The following is a 23,965-nucleotide window of genomic DNA, read 5'->3' on the forward strand; positions in this document are numbered from 1 at the left end:
GGCAGGTAGGATTTAGTTTCTCCCTGTCTCTGGCCCACACCCCAGTACGGTGGGTGGCGGTAATGCACCATAACGTTGGATGCCAACCGCCGATAAACCCCACTGAGGAAGAAGAAGAAGAAAGTATTTTCGTAGCTCATGAGATTTGTTCTTGAGGACTGGGCTATAGGGAGTTCGGAATCTAATTGTAAGTATTATGTTGTTGATTTATGCAGCTGTAACTTTTGTTCGTGACTTTGAACATAGTCTAGTAAAACGCATGACACACCCACAAATGTTTGTAGAGTTGCTGACTAACAGAGTCAACTATGAAAAGGAAAGTCGCACACTATATGCTCCCAACAATTTAATGGGTAAACCTAATAACAATCGTTTCGGCAATGCAGTGGTGTTTTTGTTTTTACACTAGTATCACTTTTATTGCGTGTTTTAATTTTCTATTTCTCATTTCTTACTCTGCATTGTTGAAGTGCCCATAAGTAAGCGTTTAACTGTTATTCGACGTATTATTTCACGAATAAAAATAGATTTTTGCCAAAACGTTGGTTATTAGGTTTCCTATTTAAATTGTTGCGAGCGTATATAGAGTGCGACTTTATTTGTATACATTGACCTTGCTCTCTTAGTAAGCAAGAAGAGCGTGTTCATTGAGTCAACGCTTTTATTAGTCAATGCATATTATTCAGGCTATCCACTGTCTCGCTCTGATTAATTTGGCTCAACCACTGATTGTTGTCAGGTGTAAACCTTTTCCTGTGGAGAGACCACTGTTTCTCAGAAGCCTTGTTTGTTTTTCTACTAAGGAGAAAAGCCCTAACATGGCATTGGTCGTCAGATTGTCCACACTCATGTTTGTCCTCACCACAGGGACTGAGACATCCAAGTAAGGCATTCTGCAGGCACAATTTTTAATACTTTTGCCAACACTACAACTTCCAAAATGCTCACACCAATTGGTCTAGGAGTTTTTTTTTTAACCCAAACTACACTTGTCAGTCGTAACATTTTCTATACTACAGTCCTAGAGTGCTGTTGAATTTTGTTTGTCTATCTATTGCTTAAACAGGTCTAAGTCAGGGCCCAGAGTTAAAGTTAAAGCAGGTCATCCAGGTGGAATCTGGGGAGGATGCAGTCCTACAGTGCTCTGTGAAGTTTGGTGAGAAATCCCCTGGTAATGTAGAGATAGTGGGTCGTGTTGTGGAAGCTGGACCAGAATGGTGATCACGAAGATAACCTGTGTTCCAATCCAACATAATCAATAAACAATCCTCTGATACCAGGATGCCGCCGAGCAGTAATCCTCTTACAAAGAACACGTGGACAGCTCAACGGGGCTGGGAGGGGGGGGGGGGGGGTCATTCCTTGTGAAGGGATGATTACAGTTAGACTGGCCTACTAGTGTAAAATCTTGTCAGCATTTACTGTATGTCTATGGCAAGGATTTTCTCAGTGCTTGTACTCATTGGACAGAATGTAGAGTGACAGCTGTGGCACCAGTGTGGCGGTCACACAGTGCATTGCATCATATCTCCTCACAGTGTAACAATATAGTATTCTCCTTTTTACGTCATGATTTCCACTGTGCAGAGGATTCTTCAAGAATTCTTGCTTTTCTGACATTACCGTCTATTAGTGTCCATATATTATATAAATTGACTTAGCTACCTTTAAACCAATACCCTACAAACATGACTTAATTGATCGCATCCCTGAATGAGACATGATTTTCATTTCACTTCTGATTTTGTATGTGTTACAGAAACAGCTCTTGAGAATCCTGAAAATCCTGGGAATCAAAAGGAAATTCCAAAGAACAGTTACATGGGTGTGGCTGCTGTATTTGTGGTAGTAGGCTCGCTTGCCATTGGACTGCTGCTTCTCAAGCTGTTTCAAGCCATAAGACTCAGACAACGTGCCTAGTGAACACGACCCTGCTTTCGAAAGTCTCCGCAGAGAGGAATGCAGAGGTCTGGGAAGATTAGTAGAGTACTTCCTGTGCTGGCTAAATGCCAGGATGTTGCTATATAATGTGGAATGGAGAACTAACTCCTCAGACAAGAGGACTGAGCTTAGTTTGAATTGTGTTTTAGTTTCTCTATTCCTCTCCTCCTCCTTTCCAGAAAGGAATTCAGGATTTGTTATTGTATTGTCAGTGCGTGATAAATCACAAACCATGGTAGAGGACACAGTATCAACCCCTGTAAAAGGCTGCTTCTGGTTTCTCTTTCCAGATGAACCATTGACACAGGAGGACTGTTGTGGCAGAAGGTATGTTTGTGTTTATTATTTTCGTCTACCTAATGGAAGAGGGATTCCTGTCAAAACTATCAAATGTATAGTAAAATGCAAGGGATAAAATGTGTACAGTAAACTGTAGGGCCAACAGTAAAATGCTATGTATAAAATGTGTACAGTAAAATAGTGTATAACAGTGTTGGTATTCCTATTGTCCCCTATGGAACCAGAGCCTGAGGATACAGCAGTCCCAGCAGAGCACAACCTCAGCACCATGACAGGACTGTTTCCATAGCGACAGATGTATTATCAGGAGTGCTATGGGCTCTCTTCCCTGTCGGTGTCATGTCCACTCTGTCTTAAACGTCACCCAGCTAACTGAATGTGACTGCTTTGCCTGGAAAAGGGAAAAATCTGGCGCAACACTCTATTCTGTTCCCCCTCTGCAGGAGAAAGAGTCCATTCATTGTCCTGCTAACAGTATTAACAGCATTGTCTGTAGTTGTTAACCACACCAGATTATTCTTTCATAAAAAATATTATCTATTGTGAATAAAACCTGAAATGAGAGTATATAGGACTATCTGTAGAAGGACACACACATTTGCACATATTAAGTGGACATTGATTTGACAGTGAAGACACTAGTGTGACACAGTAGCACTGTGTGAAATTGATCTTGACCAAACACATATTTTGTGCATCACAATTTGAGTAAGTAATTTATTCAGAAGCCAATATTGGGTAGTGGATTTGAGAGTTGCTTTAGTTGACATGCCTCAGTGTTCCATTATGCCCAGTGTTTTCCTGTGTCATGGTTCTGGAACTGGACATGAGCACTGTAGGTATGATAAGTATTCAACCCCCTTAGATTTCTTCACATTTTATTGTTACAAAGTGGGATTCAAATTGATTTAATTGTCATGTCATGTTGGTCTTCTGTCATATAGATTATGTTTGATTTTGTGTGTGAGTGAGGTTTTTACCCGCCAGGCAGCAGCGGGCATCGCAACCCTGAAGAGCACGATTAACGGATAATTGGAGGAGCATGACAGTCGGGAGTCCACAACACTGTCTGTGTTCTGGTTGTCTGTGGAGGATGTGCAGGTGACTAGCATGACACTACTTAATAATAATACACTGCTAAAAAAAATAAAGGGAACACTTAAACAACACAATGTAACTCCAAGTCAATCACACTTCTGTGAAATCAAACTGTCCACTTAGGAAGCAACACTGATTGACAATACATTTCACATGCTGTTGTTCAAATGGAATAGACAACAGGTGGAAATTATAGGCAATTAGCAATAAAGAAGTGGTTCTGCAGGTGGTGACCACAGACCACTTCTCAGTTCCTATGCTTCCTCGCTGATGTTTTGGTCACTTTTGAATGCTGGCGGTGCTTTCACTCTAGTGGTAGCATGAGACAGAGTCTACAACCCACACAAACGGCTCAGGTAGTGCAGCTCATCCAGGATGGCACATCAATGAGAGCTGTGGCAAGAAGGTTTTCTGTGTCTGTCAGCGTAGTGTCCAGAGCATGGAGGCGCTACCAGGAGACAGGCCAGTACATCAGGAGACGTGGAGGAGGCCGTAGGAGGGCAAAAACCCAGCAGCAGGACCGCTACCTCCGCCTTTGTGCAAGGAGGAGCACTGCCAGAGCCCTGCAAAATGACCTCCAGCAGGCCACAAATGTGCATGTGTCTGCTCAAACGGTCAGAAACAGACTCCATGAGGGTGATATGAGGGCCCGATGTCCACAGGTGGGGGTTGTGCTTACAGCCCAACACTGTGCAGGACGTTTGGCATTTGCCAGAGAACACCAAGATTGGCAAATTCGCCACTGGCGCCCTGTGCTCTTCACAGATGAAAGCAGGTTCACACTGAGCACGTGACAGACGTGACAGACGAGTCTGGAGACGCGGTGGAGAACGTTCTGCTGCCTGCAACATCCTCTAGCATGACCGGTTTGGCGGTGGGTCAGTCATGGTGTGGGGTGGCATTTCTTTGGGGGGCCGCACAGCCCTCCATGTGCTCGCCAGAGGTAGCCTGACTGCCATTAGGTACCGAGATGAGATCCTCAGACCCCTTGTGAGACCATATGCTGGTGCGGTTGGCCCTGGGTTCCTCCTAATGCAAGACAATGCTAGACCTCATTTGGCTGGAGTGTGTCAGCAGTTCCTGCAAGAGGAAGGCTAACTAATTTACTTGGCGGGGGTGAACAGTCTTAAAATGCTTGACAATAAAATAGTGAAGTTATACCTAATAAGATAAGGGAATTGTTAACAGAATGACTGCGACAGAAGAAACATATTTGTGGAGAGAGAAGCTTGTGGAGAAGATCAAACAAGTAGGCTAGTTGCAGTAGCTAGCGTTAGCAATTCAATTTAACATCAATAAGCTAGGACTGACGTTAGCAGCTGTAGCTTTTTGCTAGTAACAAGCCTGGATTAGGGTGTCATTCAGACCACAAAATGGCTAGTGAACACTTCACACTTCTGTCCTAATATTATATGACATTGCTAGATAGAGTAGTAGACTTACTGTTAACATTTTGATTATTTGAGAAGTCACTGTAGCCTCTTTAAATGGGACAATATTAGTAGCTTTAGGAAGAGCTAGCCAAGTTAGCTTAAGCCAGTCCTTCTCAAATTTTGGGGCGCTTTTGGGGCGCTTGGCTTCACTGCGACTACGGTGGGAGACGAGGAAAGACCGGTATGTTTACTGTGTCTAAAAATGTTGGCAGCGGACAGCATGAAGCCAAATAAATTAAGGCGTCACTTAAAGACATTACACCCCAATCACGCTGATACACCCCAATCACCAGACCACTAAAAACAAGAGTCTTCTCTGCTATCTGTGAGGAGATGGGAGCTGAACATGAAGCTGTGCTGTTTCACAGTGAAGCAAGGTGGCTGTCACGAGGAAAAGTCTTGTCCCGAGTTTTTGAGCTCAGAGAGCAGATAATAATTTTTCGGAGCAGGAGCACAAGTATGACCTCGCAGAAAAATTTAGTGATGAGAACTTCCTGGCAAAACTGGCCTACCCGAGTGACATATTTGGAAAGCTAAATTAACTAAATCTACAGCTTCAAGGGAAAGATAAACACCTCAGGTCACAGACAAGATCAGCTCTTTCACTCGAACGCTTGCAATGTGGGACAGGCGACTTGATGAAGGAAATACTGATTCATTCGAGAACCTGCATGAATTTGTTGACACTACTGACTATGATGCCACCTCAGTGATTCCATATATTAAGGAGCATATTTCATCACTGATGGGATTCTTTAAAAAGTACTTCCCTGAAAACAGTTCCCAATATGACTGGGTGAGAGATCCTTTCAATGCACCAGCTCCAACTGGTTTCAGCTCTGCAGAGGAGGACCAGTTCATTGATATGACGTCTGACTCCACATTGAGACTGAGGTTCACATCACAGACACTGAGTGAATTCTGGCTGAGTGTAGAGAGGCAGTATCCACTCTTAGGGCAGAGGGCCATGGGCATTCTTCTTCCTTTTGCAACATCTTATCTTTGTGAGACTGGCTTCTCTGCTGTTGCTGCACTGAAGACCAAGTACAGGTCCCAGCTAAACATTGAGCAGGAGCTGAGAGTTGCAGTATCATGCTTGGCCCCGTGTAGCTCAGTTGGTAGAGCATGGCGCTTGCAACGCCAGGGTTGTGGGTTCGTTTCCCATGGGGGGCCAGTATGAAAATGTATGCACCCACTAACTGTAAGTCGCTCTGGATAAGAGCGTCTGCTAAATGACTAAAATGTAAATGTAAAATGAAGGCATTGATGCTATGGACCGCCCATTCCCCAGACCTGAATCCAATTGAGCACATCTGGGACATCATGTCTCGCTCCATCCACCAACGCCACGTTGCACCACAGACTGTCCAGGAGTTGGCGGATGCTTTAGTCCAGGTCTGGGAGGAGATCCCTCGGGAGACCATCCGCCACCTCATCAGGAGCATGCCCAGGCGTTGTAGGGAGGTCATACAGGCACGTGGAGGCCACACACACTACTGAGCCTCATTTTGACTTGTTTTAAGGACATTACATCAAAGTTGGATCAGCCTGTAGTGTGGTTTTCCACTTTAATTTTGAGTGTGACTCCAAATCCAGACCTCCATGGGTTGATACATTTTGTGTGATTTTGTTGTCAGCACATTCAACTATGTAAAGAAAAAAGTATTTAATAAGATTATTTCATTCATTCAGATCTAGGATGTGTTTAAGTGTTTGTGCAGTGTATATTTGATGTTTGTATAGGACTACAGTTGAACTACTTGATAATTATAACCTTTGTGTGTGGTTGTTTCTGTCCATTTACAGGCAATCCTATCGCCTCATCTCTCACCTGCCCCCTCTCAACACCTCTCACCTGTGCACTCTTCTCACCTCTCACCTGTCCCCTCTCCTCAACTCTCGTCAGCCTCTTCTCCACTCACCTCCTTCATCACCAAACTTTCCTTCTTATCACCCCTCACCCTTTACGTCCTCACTCTTTTCTTCTTATCACCCCTCACCTTCTAAGTCACTTTCTCCTTCTCCCTCAGCTTCACCTCCCTCATCGGATCCAGAGACAGTTTTTAAAAAAAGAGCATTTGTTTATAAACAAAATGTAGTATTTAACTTCAATGTCAGAGTATTTTCCCTTAGGATCAATCCTTATTCGATTTGTCATACATTTTCGAGGGTCCGGAAGGAGTGAAACGGATGTCCTTTGATGTCCATGGTAAGCCTTCCTTTGTTTTTACCTGTATTAACGTCTGACTTTCATGTCAAATACAACATTTAAGACAAAACAATTAGTGAAAAGGCTTTTTCAGATGCTTTGTCCAGGGCGATATATCATAGGGATAATAAAGCTGGCACACATTTTTAGCATCACATGAGGGCCTGTATGGAATCATTGGGAAAATGGTCAGTGTGTGTGTGGTCCATTGAGGGGTTGGGCCACACTTCTTCTCTGAGCGACTCTTCGCAGCAGTGTGTGGGAAGCCTGCTCCTCCACTCAGACTGGAGGAGGTGGACCACACTACTCTGAGAGCACATTTGGAAAATGTACGTTTTATGTCCTCCCTAACAGCAAAAGGAAATAATATATCATCCTTTTTACATGTATGATTTATTTTGCTGTGTTTAAAATTCTCGATTGCCTGTCATACATTTTTTAAATTCTAGATCAAAAAAGCAGTGGACCTATCAGAGGTAAAGAACAAATGGGAGGACTGGCTGAGCCTACTGAGGCTGAAAAGGAACGTTGTCATGGCGCTTGCAACGCCAGGGTTGTGGGTTCGATTCCCACGGGGGACCAGTATGAAAAATGTATCCACTCACTAACTGTAAGTCGCTCTGGATAAGAGCATCTGCTAAATGACTAAAATGTAAATGTAAAGACAATGGAGGACAGGGATGGTGTGGTTGAATTGGTGGCTCAACAATTTGTTGAAGGGAGCATGCAGGTGGCCTTGGAGCAGTACGTCAACGCTGTTATAAATCTGTGAAGTACTTGTCATTACCTCCTCTAACATACAGTAAGTGTATTTAATCGGTCCACCCCCCTAAATCAATACACATCACTATATTGTCCTTAACACTTATTTCTTTAAATATACATACTGTCTCTAAACCATAACAGGTTCAAATATGTTCTCAACTCTCTTGGGCTGCTTGAGGCATTGGGGAACCACCCGGACAGCTTCCGAGCACTTTTTGTGGACTCCATAAAGCCTCCCACTGCCAGGGACCTGTTTAAAGTAACCTATTCCATACGGCAACCGGCGGTGGTTGAGGAACGACACCATCTGCCGCTGGCCAAGGTGCAAGGTAAGATAGTAGTTAAATTGTTAACGTTTATCGGTAACTGCATATTATTCCATTTGTGAATTAAATGTGTATTTTAAAAGTTTTACTGTGTACTCCTCAGATGGAGAATGTCCTCCTCTAACAGTGGCAATGGTGTTGGAGTTTTCTACTGGGGCAACGGTGGTGCCACCCCTGGGGTTTGAGGACACCCTGACCATCGAATTCCTCCACACAGCGCGAGGGAGTCTCGCTGGGCAGCAGAAGAAAACGTACCCAGAGGCAAACGCGTTTACTGTGACACTAAGGCTCCCTCTTCATAGCACCTACAATGCCTTTAGGGTATTGTGAATTCCCTGCATTTCAGTGTTGCATAAACACACCTTAGTGGAGAGTGACAGATAATAGGTAGAACATTGGAGGGTGAAGTCTGTGGGACTTGTTCTGCCTTCCCTCTCCCACTGTTTCATATATGTACTAGCTATGTGCTGAAGACTTGTACATTTCCGACCCTGTTCTTTTGAATGTCTTAATGTACCTATTTTCTGCTATGATAAAAATAGTTATTTTTATCATACAGAATGTGTAGAATTGTATCTAGTAGCACTAAACTACAGTAGCAATTAAGTGTTTGAAAATGTAACTGCACATCAAACATTTAAGCATTTATCTACTTACCGTCTGTGTTGTTAGTACAGTGCATTCGGAAAGTATTCAGACCCCTAGACTTTTTCCACATTTTAGTACGTTACAACCTTATTCTAAAATTGATTAAATTACTTTTTTCCCCTCATCAATCTACACACAATACCCCATAATGACAAAGCAAAAACTGGTTTAGACATTTTTGCAAATATATAAAAAATAAACTGAAATATCACATTTACATAAGTATTCAGACCCTTTACTCAGTACTTTGTTGAAGCACCTTTGGTAGCGATTACAGCCTCAAGCCTTCTTGGGTATGACGCTACATCTTTATTTCTTTAATCCATTTTAGACTCTTAAACTCTGGTCAAGGTCCGCTCCAGTTCAGCTACAGCACAAGTTGTCTAGTTACCTCAACGGTGTCGGGACCACTGCGTACTGGCAACTCCAGCAGTACCTAAACACATCCTAAACACAGATCTATCTCTGAACCCACCGAGGGGCCATACACCTTGACACTCTTTGTTAAGGGTTGAACATGTCTGTAGTACATTTCTAGAGACCAAATCATACAGTGTGTGAAAGAGGGGGAGTGTGCCATAACCCTCTGTAGAATGTCAACTCCCAGGCTGCCTCTGGGGCCTTCCAATGGATTTATTGTCCGCAACAGTTCCATCTGTGTGTTGCTGATGGGGAACTGGATTTGTGGGACAATCACCCCTTCCGAACAATAAAGAGCTGCGGCACCAGTGGTTGGAGGAGCTGAGGTAGTGGTGGTTGGAGGAGCTGAGGTGGTGTTGCTGGTGGTGGTTGGAGGAGCTGAGCTGGTGGTGGTGGTTGGAGGAGCTGAGCTGGTGGTGGTGGTTGGAGGAGCTGAGGTGGTGGTGGTGGTTGGAGGAGCTGAGGTGGTGGTGGTGGTGGTTGGAGGAGCTGAGGTGGTGGTGGTGGTGGTTGGAGGAGCTGAGGTGGTGGTTGGAGGAGCTGAGGAGGTGGTGGTGGTTGGAGGAGCTGAGGTGGTGTTGGAGGTGGTGGTGGTGGTTGGAGGAGCTGAGATGGTGCTGGTAGTGGTTGGAGGAGCTGAGATGGTGGTGGTTGGAGGAGCTGAGGAGGTGGTGGTGGTTGGAGGAGTTGAGGAGGTGGTGGTGGTGGTTGGAAGAGCTGAGATGGTGCTGGTGGTGGTTGGAGGAGCTGAGATGGTGGTGGTTGGAGGAGCTGAGATGGTGGTGGTTGGAGGAGCTGAGGAGGTGGTGGTGGTTGGAGGAGTTGAGGAGGTGGTGGTGGTGGTTGGAGGAGCTGAGATGGTGCTGGTGGTGGTTGGAGGAGCTGAGGTGCTGCTGGTGGTGGTTGGAGGAGCTGAGGTGGTGGTGCTGGTGGTGGTTGGAGGAGCTGAGGTGGTGGCTTGAGAGGTGATGGTGGTTGAAGCTGGGGCGAACAAATCCCTTACTGCTGTCAGATTGGCCCTCTGCATTGCTAGGGCACCTGAGACGAAGAACTGCAGAGGTGACTGTCGTTGTTCAGTCCTCAGCCCATGGTGGTTCCACTGACTGGGAAATAAAGCAAGATCTCTGTTCACCCGTGACAGGAACACAAAGTGCAGTGCCCACAGGTGAACCTCATTGTTGATGTTGATGATCTGCTCTGTCTCCAAGAAGGTGATCAGGTCATGGTAAACGACTCCATGCCAGACATCCCCCCACAGCCGCTCTATCTTCCGGTTGTGAGTGCTCCTTCCCCTGAGGGCACTTCCCCTCTCACCACCCCTGAACTGCTCCATGAAGGCACACATACGGTTGTTTTCACCACCCTGGTCACATCTCACCCGGGATGGTATTCCGTAGCAGGTGTTGGCTGCTTCGATTGACTCCATGACTGTGGCACTCCTGTTGTTGTCAGAGGCCTTCAGAAACACAACAAGCCTGCTGTAACCATCCACAGCACCATGGATAACAATCCTCCACCTAAAAAACAAGATACATTTGTTTTACAAAAAGGCGATGCAGTTTTAACTAGCTACAAATGAGCTAAAACAAAAAGGTTCTTCATACAGATATCGCTAGCTAGCTACTGTACTCTTAGACTCTTTATTTGATTGCAAAATTCTGGTAACTTTACCAAAATCCCCAGCTTTTACAGGAATCACAATATGGATCACAATATGGCCAATGGAAAATGATGGCTCCCCTGTGAACAACCACCAATGGAGCAAGGTTCGACTTCATTAGTACATTTCAATAGTCATGGGGTGCTGAATGTTTCATTGCTGAATCATAGAGCTCTAATCTGGCTCACTTTCCATTATCAGTGACCAAGACATTCCATCAGAGCTCACAGGTGCAGGGACACATCCCGTCAGAGCTCACAGGAGCAGGGACACATCCCATCAGAGCTCACTGGTAAGGTTTGTCTAAATACACTATTATTCTGCTGAGATCGGGGCATTCCTAATGAAATTGGAGTTGGGTGACAAAGAATCCTTAAGATGGTCCAATGGGCATGGTGTGAAGCCTATCTCTTTGTGTCAGTCTGCTAAACCTCCTGATGTCCTCTAGGGTGAGATTCAGGTCCTGCTGAACAACTTGCAGCAGGAGATTAATATTTAATTAATTAATTAATATGCCATTTAGCAGACACTTTTATCCAAAGCGACTTACAGTCATGCGTGCATACATTTTTGTGTATGGGTGGTCCCGGGGATCGAACCCACTACCCTGGCGTTACAAGCGCCGTGTTCTACCAGCTGAGCAGGGGCAGCTCAATACCAATACCAAGCTCAATACCAAGATATCATCCCTGCGAAGAGGGAGGGCATCCCCCCAACCCTCCCAACAGCCAGCATCCCTGCGAGCAATGGAATGCTCCAACACCATCTCCAATCACCCCCATGGTGGGACCAACGTGGAATGGTGGAGTAAATACTACACATGGAGATTTCTACTTCAGGAGAAAGGGTAATTTAAGCTTTATTTTATGAGTAATGAAATTACTATTCTGAGTGTGTCAGTTAGTGATTGTTCTGTAGGTGACATGAGCGGAGTGGACTGACGTCTCCCACTTGTTACAGATATCCAGAGTAGATGTTGTGGATCCTTCCATAATGACCATCACCAAGCCAGACTAACCCGAGGCCAACCCTCAGAGCCAGACTGGCAGCCGGCCGGGGGCTGAGCCTGAGACCCCTGCTGTAGCGGTTCAGAACAGTGGAGGATGACTCAGCTGGATCTTCTGGAGATGAAAGGAGGTTCATCTATCTGAGACAAAGACAAATCTGTAAGGAACCTGTTTAAATATTCTATATAGACACAAAACTGAGCCCAAGGCCGAGGTATTCACTTTAAATCATGTCAGTTAAAAATAGTGGATGATCGTTGTATTTTAACTGTGAGAATGGTACTAACCATTTGGAGAATTTGTTGATGTGTTTTACAGAACAAGCCTATACCGCCTCCTCCCCCGATGGGAAGGTATCTGGGGAACTCTTCCCAAATGAGTGAATCCTTACTTCAGGAAAGCAGGTGAATAATGTTTAATTCAAATACTGTGCCAGCCAACCATCGCTTTCTCTGGTGATCAACTGCCTGCTAACATCTTTCCCACTAACAGCAGGTCTATGGGAAAAATATCCCAGGATGCTCTACTCTGATGGGACCACCTCAACACCACCAAGCCAGCTCCCTTGACAGTTCCCTGCCCAACACTCCACCCCCATGGCACAGATGACAGAACCTTGCCCCTGGGACTCTACCCTACTGAGGTATGAATCCTTCCAAAGTTAATCGATTTCATAAACTGAGCTTTTTACAGTTACAGTGAGGGGAAAAAAGTATTTGATCCCCTGCTGATTTTGTACATTTGCCCACTGACAAAGAAATGATCAGTCTATAATTTTAATGGTAGGTTTATTTGAACAGTGAGAGACAGAATAACAACAACAACAATCCAGAAAAACGCATGTCAAAAATGTTATAAATTGATTTGCATTTTAATGAGGGAAATAAGTATTTTACCCCCTCTCATTCAGAAAGATTTCTGGCTCCCAGGTGTCTTTTATACAGGTAACGAGCTGAGATTAGGAGCACACTCTTAAAGGGAGTGCTCCTAATCTCAGCTTGTTACCTGTATAAAAGACACCTGTCCACAGAAGCAATCAATCAATCAGCTTCCAAACTCTCCACCATGGCCAAAACCAAAGAGCTCTCCAAGGATGTCAGAGACAAGATTGTAGACCTACACAAGGCTGGAATGGGCTACAAAACCATCGCCAAGCAGCTAGGTGAGAAGGTGACAACAGTTGGTGCGATTATTCGCAAATGGAAGAAACACAAAATAACTGTCAATCTCCCTCGGCCTGGGGCTCCATGCAAGATCTCACCTCGTGGATTTGCAATGATCATGAGAACGGTGAGGAATCAGCCCAGAACTACACGGGAGGATCTTGTCAAAAATCTCAAGGCAGCTGGGACCATAGTCACCAAGAAAACAATTGGTAACACACTATGCCGTGAAGGACTGAAATCCTGCAGCGCCCGCAAGGTTCCCCTGCTCAAGAAAGCACATATACAGGCCCATCTGAAGTTTGCCAATGAACATCTGAATGATTCAGAGGAGAACTGGGTGAAAGTGTGGTGGTCAGATGAGACCAAAATCGAGCTCTTTGGCATCAACTCAACTCGCCGTGTTTGGAGGAGGAGGAATGCTGCCTATGACCCCAAGAACACCATCCCCACCGTCAAAAATGGAGGTGGAAACATTATGCTTTGGGGGTGTTTTTCTGCTAAGGGGACAGGACAACTTCACTGCATCAAAGGGACAATGGACGGGGCCTTGTACCGTCAAATCTTGGGTGAGAACCTCCTTCCCTCAGCCAGGGCATTGAAAATGGGTCGTGGATGGGTATTCCAGCATGACAATGACCCAAAACGTACGGCCAAGGCAACAAAGGAGTGGCTCAAGAAGAAGCACATTAAGATCCTGGAGTGGCCTAGCCAGTCTCCAGACCTTAATCCCATAGAAAATATGTGGAGGGAGCTGAAGGTTCGAGTTGCCAAACGTCAGCCTCAATATCTTAATGACTTGGAGAAGATCTGCAAAGAGGAGTGAGACAAAATCCCTCCTGAGATGTGGCAAACCTGGTGGCCAACTACAAGAAACGTCTGACTTCTGTGATTGCCAACAAGGGTTTTGCCACCAAGTACTAAGTCATGTTTTGCGGAGGGGTCAAATACTTATTTCCCTCATTAAAATGCAAATCAATTTATAACATTTTTGACATGCGTTTTTCTGGATTTTTTTGTTGTTTTTCTGTCTCTCACGGTTCAAATAAACCTACCATTAAAATTATAGACTGATCATGTCTTTGTCAGTGGGCAAACGTACAAAATCAGCAGGGGATCAAATACTTTTTTTGCCCAGAGGGACCATATCCACAAATGAATATTTCAGACTTCAGCATAGAAAAATTATTGAGACTTTTAAAAAACATTATCCCTTTCTACTTCATGTCTTGATTTTACATTTACATTTTAGTCATTTAGCAGACGCTCTTATCCAGAGCGACTTACATTTAGATCACATTCATTTGATATACTGTATGTTCAATCATCATTTACAATTGCCATATGTTACATACTGTACAGATGTACAATATGTAAATCAATATTTTATTTATATATTTCATGAACATACATTACAAAATATATTGAAATGCATTTTGAATTTACCACCATATACATTATTTCAATATACAACTTTTCTGTATGGGTACCTCACTTGAGATCAGTGATGAACTCAAGTGAAGGGGGAAGAAAAGAGGATGCATTTCAAATGTTTTCTAACAGGGTATTTTCCGTATCAGGCTTCGCTCCAGTGTTTGGCCCAGAAATGTTTCCTTTTGTGTTTCCACATCTCTGAGGCCTGGCCCCCTAAAAGCCCCAAATTGTTGGCTTTATGCAGACACCTCTCCCCCCACTAGAGAGCGATGTTCTCACACCCTGACTTGAGGTTTACGTAGGTGCTGTGTGCACTGGCTTTAGTTCCAGACCCACTTTAACCTGATTTACTAAGCAGCTGACCAGACCCACTCTAACCTGATTCACTAAGCAGCTGACCAGACCCACTCTAACCTGATTCACTAAGCAGCTGACCAGACCCACTCTAACCTGATTCACTAAGCAGCTGACCATGGTCTTCAATTTAGACCACAATTATTGAATCAGGTGTGTATACACACTTCCTCCACAGTGTGGCTTTCTAAGGGCGTTGTAATGTTATATAATATGCTGTAAAATATGTTGTGGTGAGTATATGTTATGTAGTGAACCATTCACCTCTCATGTCTGGGAGTAGAGGATATGTTATGTAGTGAACCATTCTGGGAGTAGGGAGTCTAGTGTTACACATATCACCTGATCCCAGGTTGCACGTAGAAAGCATCAATAGAGTTAGAAGTCATTGGTATCACACACTCTGATTCGTTATATCTACCTGCCTATAGTCTCAATAATAAAAGGTCACAACATTGTGCACTAACTTGGAAAAGTTCATGGCGTGTGTCCATTGGAAATGGTTGTTGTAGCGTACTATTCCAGTTGTACTTGAAGTCACTGTCTTTGAATGACAAACCCACAAATTAATACTCAGCAAATAATTGTGTTTTGTTGTTTAACCTCATTTATCCCTAACCTATGACTCTGTCACACACTGACACCCACAATTGCAATTTAAATAAGTTCAGGTCTTGATTCTCTGTATGTTATGTCGTCATTTCTTGATATACAGTGGGGGAAAAAAGTATTTAGTCAGCCACCAATTGTGCAAGTTCTCCCACTTAAAAAGATGAGAGAGGCCTGTAATTTTCATCATAGGTACACGTCAACTATGACAAACAAATTGAGAATTTTTTTTCCAGAAAATCACATTGTAGGATTTTTAATGAATTTATTTGCAAATTATGGTGGAAAATAAGTATTTGGTCACCTACAAACAAGCAAGATTTCTGGCTCTCACAGACCTGTAACTTCTTCTTTAAGAGGCTCCTCTGTCCTCCACTCGTTACCTGTATTAATAGCACCTGTTTGAACTTGTTATCAGTATAAAAGACACCTGTCCACAACCTCAAACAGTCACACTCCAAATTCCACTATGGCAAAGACCAAAGAGCTGTCAAAGGACACCAGAAACAAAATTGTAGGCCTGCACCAGGCTGGGAAGACTGGATCTGCAATAGGTAAGCAGCTTGGTTTGAAGAAATCAACTGTGGGAGCAATTATTAGGAAATGGAAGACATACAAGACCACTGATAATCTCCCTCGATCTGGGGCTCCACGCAAGATCTCACCCCGTGGGGTCAAAATGATCACAAGAACAGTGAGCAAAAATCCCAGAACCACATGGGGGGACCTAGTGAATGACCTGCAGAGAGCTGGGACCAAAGTCTACCATCAGTAACACACTACGCCGCCAGGGACTCAAATCCTGCAGTGCCAGACGTGTCCCCCTGCTTAAGCCAGTACATGTCCAGGCCCGTCTGAAGTTTGCTAGAGTGCATTTGGATGATCCAGAAGAGGATTGGGAGAATGTCATATGGTCAGATGAAACCAAAATAGAACTTTTTGGTAAAAACTCAACTCGTCGTGTTTGGAGGACAAAGAATGCTGAGTTGCATCCAAAGAACACCATACCTACTGTGAAGCATGTGGGTGGAAACATCACGCTTTGGGGCTGTTTTTCTGCAAAGGGACCAGGACGACTGATCCGTGTAAAGGAAAGAATGAATGGGGCCATGTATCGTGAGATTTTGAGTGAAAACCTCCTTCCATCAGCAAGGGCATTGAAGATGAAACGTGGCTGGGTATTTCAGCATGACAATGATCCCAAACACACCGCCCGGGCAACGAAGGAGTGGCTTCATAAGAAGCATTTCAAGGTCCTGGAGTGGCCTAGCCAGTCTCCAGATCTCAACCCCATAGAAAATCTTTGGAGGGAGTTGAAAGTCCGTGTTGCCCAGCGACAGCCCCAAAACATCACTGCTCTAGAGGAGATCTGCATGGAGGAATGGGCCAAAATACCAGCAACAGTGTGTGAAAACCTTGTGAAGACTTACAGAAAACGTTTGACCTGTGTCATTGCCAACAAAGGGTATATAACAAAGTATTGAGAAACTTTTGTTATTGACCAAATACTTATTTTCCACCATAATTTGCAAATAAATTCATTAAAAATCCTACAATGTGATTTTCTGGATTTTTTTTTCTGATTTTGTCTGTCATAGTTGACGTGTACCTATGATGAAAATTACAGGCCTCTCTCATCTTTTTAAGTGGGAGAACTTGCACAATTGGTGGCTGACTAAATACTTTTTTCCCCCACTGTAGTAGGCATACCTCATGTTCCTATTGGTGGAGAGGTTCAAGGGCAGACACCACTGTGGTATAGACATATATTTCCTGTTATTTGAAGGCTCAGTTTAGTTTTGATGTGAAGCTCATGTTGTTTTAGCACAATGTCTGCTTTCTGTCTGTGTTGTGCAATCTTCCTCTGTCTCCTTTGCAGCACCCTGGCTGGGAAAGGTGAGTGGTGTTTATTTTAGTTTTCTATTGGGAGGTGGACATCTTTTTGAGTTCATGGAAAGGGGTGGTTTTTTATTTAACATTTCATCTAGTCAGTTTTACATTTAAAATATATTATGTACAGTCGACTCCTGATAAGTGCACTTTGATTAAGTTTGAATTCTTTAAGTACAATACAGTTTTCCAGTCTCATTTCAATTACATGATTGTTAATAGCTTGCTCCTGATGCTCTGGCACGACAGTCCCAAGCTATTGCCTTTTTCAGGAGTCCACTGTAATCTAGAGTCCACTGTAATCTAGAGTTGCAATATCATAGAGGTACAATACAACAGGCTGTTTTCAAGTCATTTACTTTTCAAGTGCAATATTCAAATGAGAGTAGTAGATGGCTCCTTGTAATCATAATACGTTTCCAAAAATAGACCCAGACTTCTGTGAAACTAGTTTAGGGTAGTGAAAATCTCCTTAACTGACTGATTGGTATTGGTTTATCCTTAAAGAACAAAACATGTGACACATATGGTGTGTGTGTTTCTTCCATTCTCCCATCTGCTCATAAAAGGGAACAATGGACTACTGGTCCGAAAGCAGAAGGGAGACACCATGACCATCCACTGCAGCACCACTCTACAAGACCAAAACAACCTGAGTGTGTTTATGCGCCTGACAAAAAATATACTAGTCTTCTACTATTACCAGGAAACAGGAAAAATCACCATCCATGAAAGGTTCCAACTCAGATTGACGACTAACGGAGGACTCAACAAAATGGACATCACCATCACAAACCTGACCATAGAAGACTCTGGGGCCTACTGGTGTTTGTACGGTGTTTCTAAGAAACCCAAAACTGAGGGGGAAGGAGCTGTTTTGCTGGTGGTGAATGGTGAGTGTCTCAGCCAGTCCTGATTCGCTCCCTAACCCTCCATTTGGCACTTACTATACCCTTCAATGTTCAAATTCAATTTTTGGGTCACATGCACAAGTACAGTGAAATGCTTAACCTGCAAGCCCTACCCTACAGTGCAGTATTCAATATCAAAATATTATAACTAATAAGACAATAAATAAAAAACAACACAATAAATAACATAGGAAGCTTATATACAGGGTCAGTGCCAATACCAGATGTACAATGTGCAGGGATACTGGAGTATTGTGGTAGATACAGTGTGGGAAAAAAGTATTTAGTCAGCCACCAATTGTGCAAGTTCTCCCACTTAAAAAGATGAGAGAGGCCTGTAATTTTCATCATAGGTACACGTCAACTATGACAGACAAATTGAGGAAAAAAAATCCAGAAAATCACATTGTAGGATTTTTAATGAATTTATTTGCAAATTATGGTGGAAAATAAGTATTTGGTCACCTACAAACAAGCAAGATTTCTGGCTCTCACAGACCTGTAACTTCTTCTTTAAGAGGCTCCTCTGTCCTCCACTCGTTACCTGTATTAATGGCACCTGTTTGAACTTGTTATCAGTATAAAAGACACCTGTCCACAACCTCAAAACAGTCACACTCCAAACTCCACTATGGCCAAGACCAAAGAGCTGTCAAAGGACACCAGAAACAAAATTGTAGACCTGCACCAGGCTGGGAAGACTGAATCTGCAATGGGTAAGCAGCATGGTTTGAAGAAATCAACTGTGGGAGCAATTATTAGGAAATGGAAGACATACAAGACCACTGATAATCTCCCTCGATCTGGGGCTCCACGCAAGATCTCACCCCGTGGGGTCAAAATGATCACAAGAACGGTGAGCAAAAATCCCAGAACCACACGGGGGGACCTAGTGAATGACCTGCAGAGAGCTGGGACCAAAGTAACAAAGCCTACCATCAGTAACACACTACGCCGCCAGGGACTCAAATCCTGCAGTGCCAGACGTGTCCCCCTGCTTAAGCCAGTACATGTCCAGGCCCATCTGAAGTTTGCTAGAGTGCATTTGGATGATCCAGAAGAGGATTGGGAGAATGTCATATGGTCAGATGAAACCAAAATAGAACTTTTTGGTAAAAACTCAACTCGTCGTGTTTGGAGGACAAAGAATGCTGAGTTGCATCCAAAGAACACCATACCTACTGTGAAGCATGGGGGGTGGAAACATCATGCTTTGGGGCTGTTTTTCTGCAAAGGGACCAGGACGACTGATCCGTGTAAAGGAAAGAATGAATGGGGCCATGTATCGTGAGATTTTGAGTGAAAACCTCCTTCCATCAGCAAGGGCATTGAAGATGAAACGTGGCTGGGTCTTTCAGCATGACAATGATCCCAAACACACCGCCCGGGCAACGAAGGAGTGGCTTTGTAAGAAGCATTTCAAGGTCCTGGAGTGGCCTAGCCAGTCTCCAGATCTCAACCCCATAGAAAATATTTGGAGGGAGTTGAAAGTCCGTGTTGCCCAGCGACAGCCCCAAAACATCACTGCTCTAGAGGAGATCTGCATGGAGGAATGGGCCAAAATACCAGCAACAGTGTGTGTGAACCTTGTGAAGACTTACAGAAAACGTTTGACCTGTGTCATTGCCAACAAAGGGTATATAATAAAGTATTGAGAAACTTTTGTTATTGACCAAATACTTATTTTCCACCATAATTTGCAAATAAATTCATAAAAAATCCTACAATGTGATTTTCTGGATTTTTTTTCCTCAATTTGTCTGTCATAGTTGACGTGTACCTATGATGAAAATTACAGGCCTCTCATCTTTTTAAGTGGAAGAACTTGCACAATTGGTGGCTGACTAAATACTTTTTTCCCCACTGTAAGTGGTGGGTGCAGATATTGAAGGGTTAGGGTCAAGAGGAGGGTTAGGGAACGATTCAGGACCATTGTCTTAATGTGAGCTCTGAGTGGCGCAGTCTCATAGGAACAAATCCTAACTTGAGGCTGTAACTTCTAAACAAGTTTAGATTGGTCAATTTGTTGAGTTGTATGGTATTCTTCAACATCTCTGTTATAACATGAATTGCCCCTGGGGATATTTTAAATAATATGTACTGAACTGAATTAAAAAATGTGTTCTACTCTGGTGTGTTGCTGTACCACAGATGACCAGAATGGTGCGTCCTCAGGGCTAGGCATTCCCAGGTATCTGGTGCTGGTCTCAGCTGTCACTGCTGGCTCTGTGCTTCTCCTGAGTCTGGTTATCCTCTTCATCTGGGTCATCCCCAGGGTAAGTACTACAGTAAAGTGTGTGTGTGTGTGTGCCCACATGAAAACATACTACAGTTTACTATAGAATACTACAGTACTTACTATAGAATTCTGTAGTAAACTGTAATATACTGTACAATACTATACACTGTAGTATCCCTCGATCATGTATAGTACTTACTATATAATGTTGTAGTAGACTGTAGAATACTGTAGTAAATACTACAGTATTGTCTGCAAAAACATTACATCTGCAAAAACGCTAGACTTTAACGATAGTAAATACTACAGTATTTCATTTGCATATACCCTGCCCATTCCCCTCCCCCGTATCCCAATTTGTGCCAGGTTATAGAAAAGAACAGAAGCTCTGAACTATCTGTTCAGACCCCAGTCCTACCTACCTACCTACAGGTTATGGAACATTTTCTCTTTTAGTATTTCTCCAGTAGGTTTCCTCAAGGAAAAAGCCTCCACTTCTATGTCAAAGATAATACAACTAAAACACTATAGTAAATACTACAGTAATGTCCTCAAAAACACTACAGTAAATACTACAGTATACAATCTGCAAAAACACTGCAGTAAATACTACAGTATACTACAGTGTATACTACAGTAAATACTACAGTAAACAAACCGGAAAAAACTACATTAAATACTATAGTAAATAATACAGTTAATTTATTACAGTATTTATACTATAGTTAACTGTAAATACTACAGTATACTACAGTAAATACTACTTTAGTACGCAGAAACACTACTATAAATACTACAGTATATTACAGTCCGCAAAAACACTACAGTAAATACAATAGGATATAATTCAGTTATTTTACTACTGTATTTATACTATAGTTAACTGTGTATACTACTTTAGTCCACAAAAACACTACAGTGAATTCTACAGTATTTATATCATAGTATACTATAGTATTTTTTCATGTGTGTGTGTCGGGTGGCAAGATTGCCACATCAGCACTGTCTCTACTGACTGTCTTTGGTAGGGAAATGCACCGTTTTTAACTTCAGCCTTTTGCTTTGACTCATATATGTAGACCTGATGGAATCTATTGGGGAAGTTCTATTATCAGTACTGCAACAACATATTTGACAGGAAATAGCTCCTTGCACTAGACATGTTCAGTGGTAGTGTTTGATTTGATCTACATTGATCGTATTTCATGAGTTGTGTTATAACTCATGAAATACGATCAATGTAGATCAAATCAAACACTACCACTGAACGAACTGCTTCTGGGGTCTTGCGTAAATTCTGCCCCCGCATATTCCATCTCATCTTACTCAAGTGTGTGTGTGTGTGTGTGTGTGTGTGTGTGTGTGTGTGTGTGTATGTATGTATATGTATATTTTTGACATTTGCAATGTGTTAATGTAAGTTCAATTAATTTCAATTCAATACAAAATATATTTACTGAAACACGAGCACTTCTGATCCGTCCCCCTTCTAAAGACACTGGCGGCAGGTAGCCTAGCGGTTAAGAGCATTGGGCTAGTAACTGAAAGTTCGCTGGTTCGAATCCCTGAGCCGACTAGGTGAAAAATGTGTTGCTGTGCCCTTGAGCAAGGCACTTAACCCTAATTGCTCCTGTAAGTTGCTCTGGATAAGAGTGTCAGGTAAATGTTGGAAAAAAAAAAATAATTGTTGTTGTTAATAATATAGCCTACTAATAGTACCATATCTGACCATTATCTCTTGTCTTCCCAGTTAAAGGCATGGCGTTCAACGATGAGACCAACACAGGTCAGGACTAGCGACGTCTATGAAGACATGCGCACCACCATCAGACGTGCGCACCACCCTTAGATGGGTTGTTACTGATGTTGCACGGCAGCCATCTTTACTTTGGGTCCAAACGGAGGCCCATGTCAGCTGACTAGGAGACAATGATGTCAACATACTGTAATACATGATATCAACAAAGGACCTTGAAATATATCTTCTCAGGTAGTGTTTAGTAGCAAGGGCTTGCATCATTGATGTACACTTATGTCAGTCATTCAACCTCAAGGCAAGCTACCTATATACTGTAGCTACTTAAGTATACACAGCATTGTATGTGACTGACATCACACACTGTAAATGGTTGTTCATACAGAGGCTAGGAGAATGCTTTTTATGGTCCTTGACCCTGATGCAGCAGGTAGAACTTGAGTCTTGTAATTACCACCACAATTTAACTTGTGCATGGAATTTCAACATCTTTAGCCGTACATTCTATTTTGCTGTATAGATTGACAATATATTTTTTTACCACTTTTAAATGTTGAATTGATTCTCAATTGTATATTTTTGTTTACATATTTGATGGCATTGGGCCTACGCCTATTTTCCAGGCGTCAGCCAACTTTTACTACTATTTAATTTTAATACTTTTGCATGCTTTAGTTCCTGTACTGATCATGTTGTTCCTGTAATGATAGTCTACATAAGACTAACAGTTCTGTTTCTGTGGTCACTGTGGCATCTCATGTTTTTCACAACAGTTTTGTGATGTTTGCATTTTAAGAACGCCCATCAGCAGGGCTCATCTCTCTACAGGAAAACAAGTCTGTTTTTTTATATTTACTGGACAGGCTGGGGTTGGTCTGTCCGGTAATGCTGTCGCCTTCCAGAACTTACTGTATGGCCCACTAGCTAGCTGGGATCTAATCACAGGTCTACCTCTTTACTCAATACTGTTTTTCCCTTCCATTCACTCCTGTCTCTCTCATTAAATCACAAAAAATACGAAAAGGAGTGGAAACCCACTCTCCTTAAAAAAATAAAACTGTATTCTGAAAGCCTGACTTACTATCAGTCAATAAGTCCACCTACTGACTCATTAACACAAGTGTTACACTGCATTACGATTATACTAATGTGTGTTAATGCAGAATAATTTTCCGGTGGAGTGTCATTCTACAACAACCTAATAGCGGAGTTGGTCCCTCAGATGGTTGGCTGACAGATTTAGTTTGACCTAGTTTGTGTTAATCAAAACATCCTTGGAGGAGGATGGGGAGGGGGAGAGGAGCCATTGCTTGCTCGGTCTGTGAGACAAAAAGGTTAAGGATCGTTACATCTGGAGACTCAGGTCTACATCCTTGCAAGGCAGTCTTTCCATGAGTCAAAAGGCAAGGGCCTAAATGTCACACTGTTTGTCACTAAAGCATGCACAACACCAGACCGCAGTGGAGGTGCATGTTGTTTTCATTGTACACGTCATGAACGTGTGGTGAAAGTTTGGTTAAAGCTGTGACTTTCTTCTCCCGCTGTGGACCCGAGTGTTATTATGTAATGCAGCAAGTGTACCGTGTGGATACAGAGATGTGAGTATGGTGTATGTAGTGGTGTGTGTGTGTGTGTTATTTTTCTGGTGGTGGTGTGTGTGTGCATGGAGATGGTATTGAGACGAGACTAAGACACTTCCTGTCTTTGTGCACGTGTGTTGGTGCAGCGGGTGGTCGAAACTGCAAGCAGAGAGGAAGTCAAGACCCCTGTTTACAGGAATACAACATGGGTTACGCTAACTT

General features: G+C 43.1%; 1 protein-coding gene and 1 long non-coding RNA gene across 13 annotated transcripts; both read left to right on the plus strand.

Annotated features, from left to right (window-relative positions):
- The first annotated feature begins 123 nt into the window (after positions 1 to 123).
- Positions 124 to 9,494, plus strand: LOC311147964. 12 transcript variants are annotated; one of them, XR_014614839.1, is made up of 7 exons: positions 124 to 187; positions 804 to 1,967; positions 2,232 to 2,268; positions 2,466 to 3,342; positions 6,906 to 7,310; positions 7,431 to 8,075; positions 8,176 to 9,494. It is a non-coding gene; the product is annotated as an uncharacterized lncRNA (long non-coding RNA). The 12 variants fall into 12 exon arrangements; XR_014614832.1 differs by having other exon boundaries at positions 804 to 3,342; positions 7,431 to 7,783; positions 7,888 to 8,075; XR_014614833.1 differs by having other exon boundaries at positions 804 to 3,342; positions 7,431 to 7,783; positions 7,925 to 8,075.
- A 7,382-nt stretch (positions 9,495 to 16,876) lies between these two features.
- On the plus strand, positions 16,877 to 23,236 carry LOC311137507 (uncharacterized protein). Its single transcript, XM_084172037.1, has 4 exons — positions 16,877 to 17,263; positions 17,827 to 18,150; positions 20,320 to 20,444; positions 22,158 to 23,236. The coding sequence occupies exons 1-4, from the start codon at positions 17,197 to 17,199 to the stop codon at positions 22,254 to 22,256; spliced, it is 615 nt and encodes a 204-aa protein (XP_084028163.1). The 5' UTR covers positions 16,877 to 17,196; the 3' UTR covers positions 22,257 to 23,236.
- Positions 23,237 to 23,965: the final 729 nt, after the last annotated feature.

This window comes from Coregonus lavaretus (assembly GCF_964263955.1).
Source record: "Coregonus lavaretus genome assembly, chromosome: 2".
NCBI classification, from domain to species: domain Eukaryota; kingdom Metazoa; phylum Chordata; class Actinopteri; order Salmoniformes; family Salmonidae; genus Coregonus; species Coregonus lavaretus.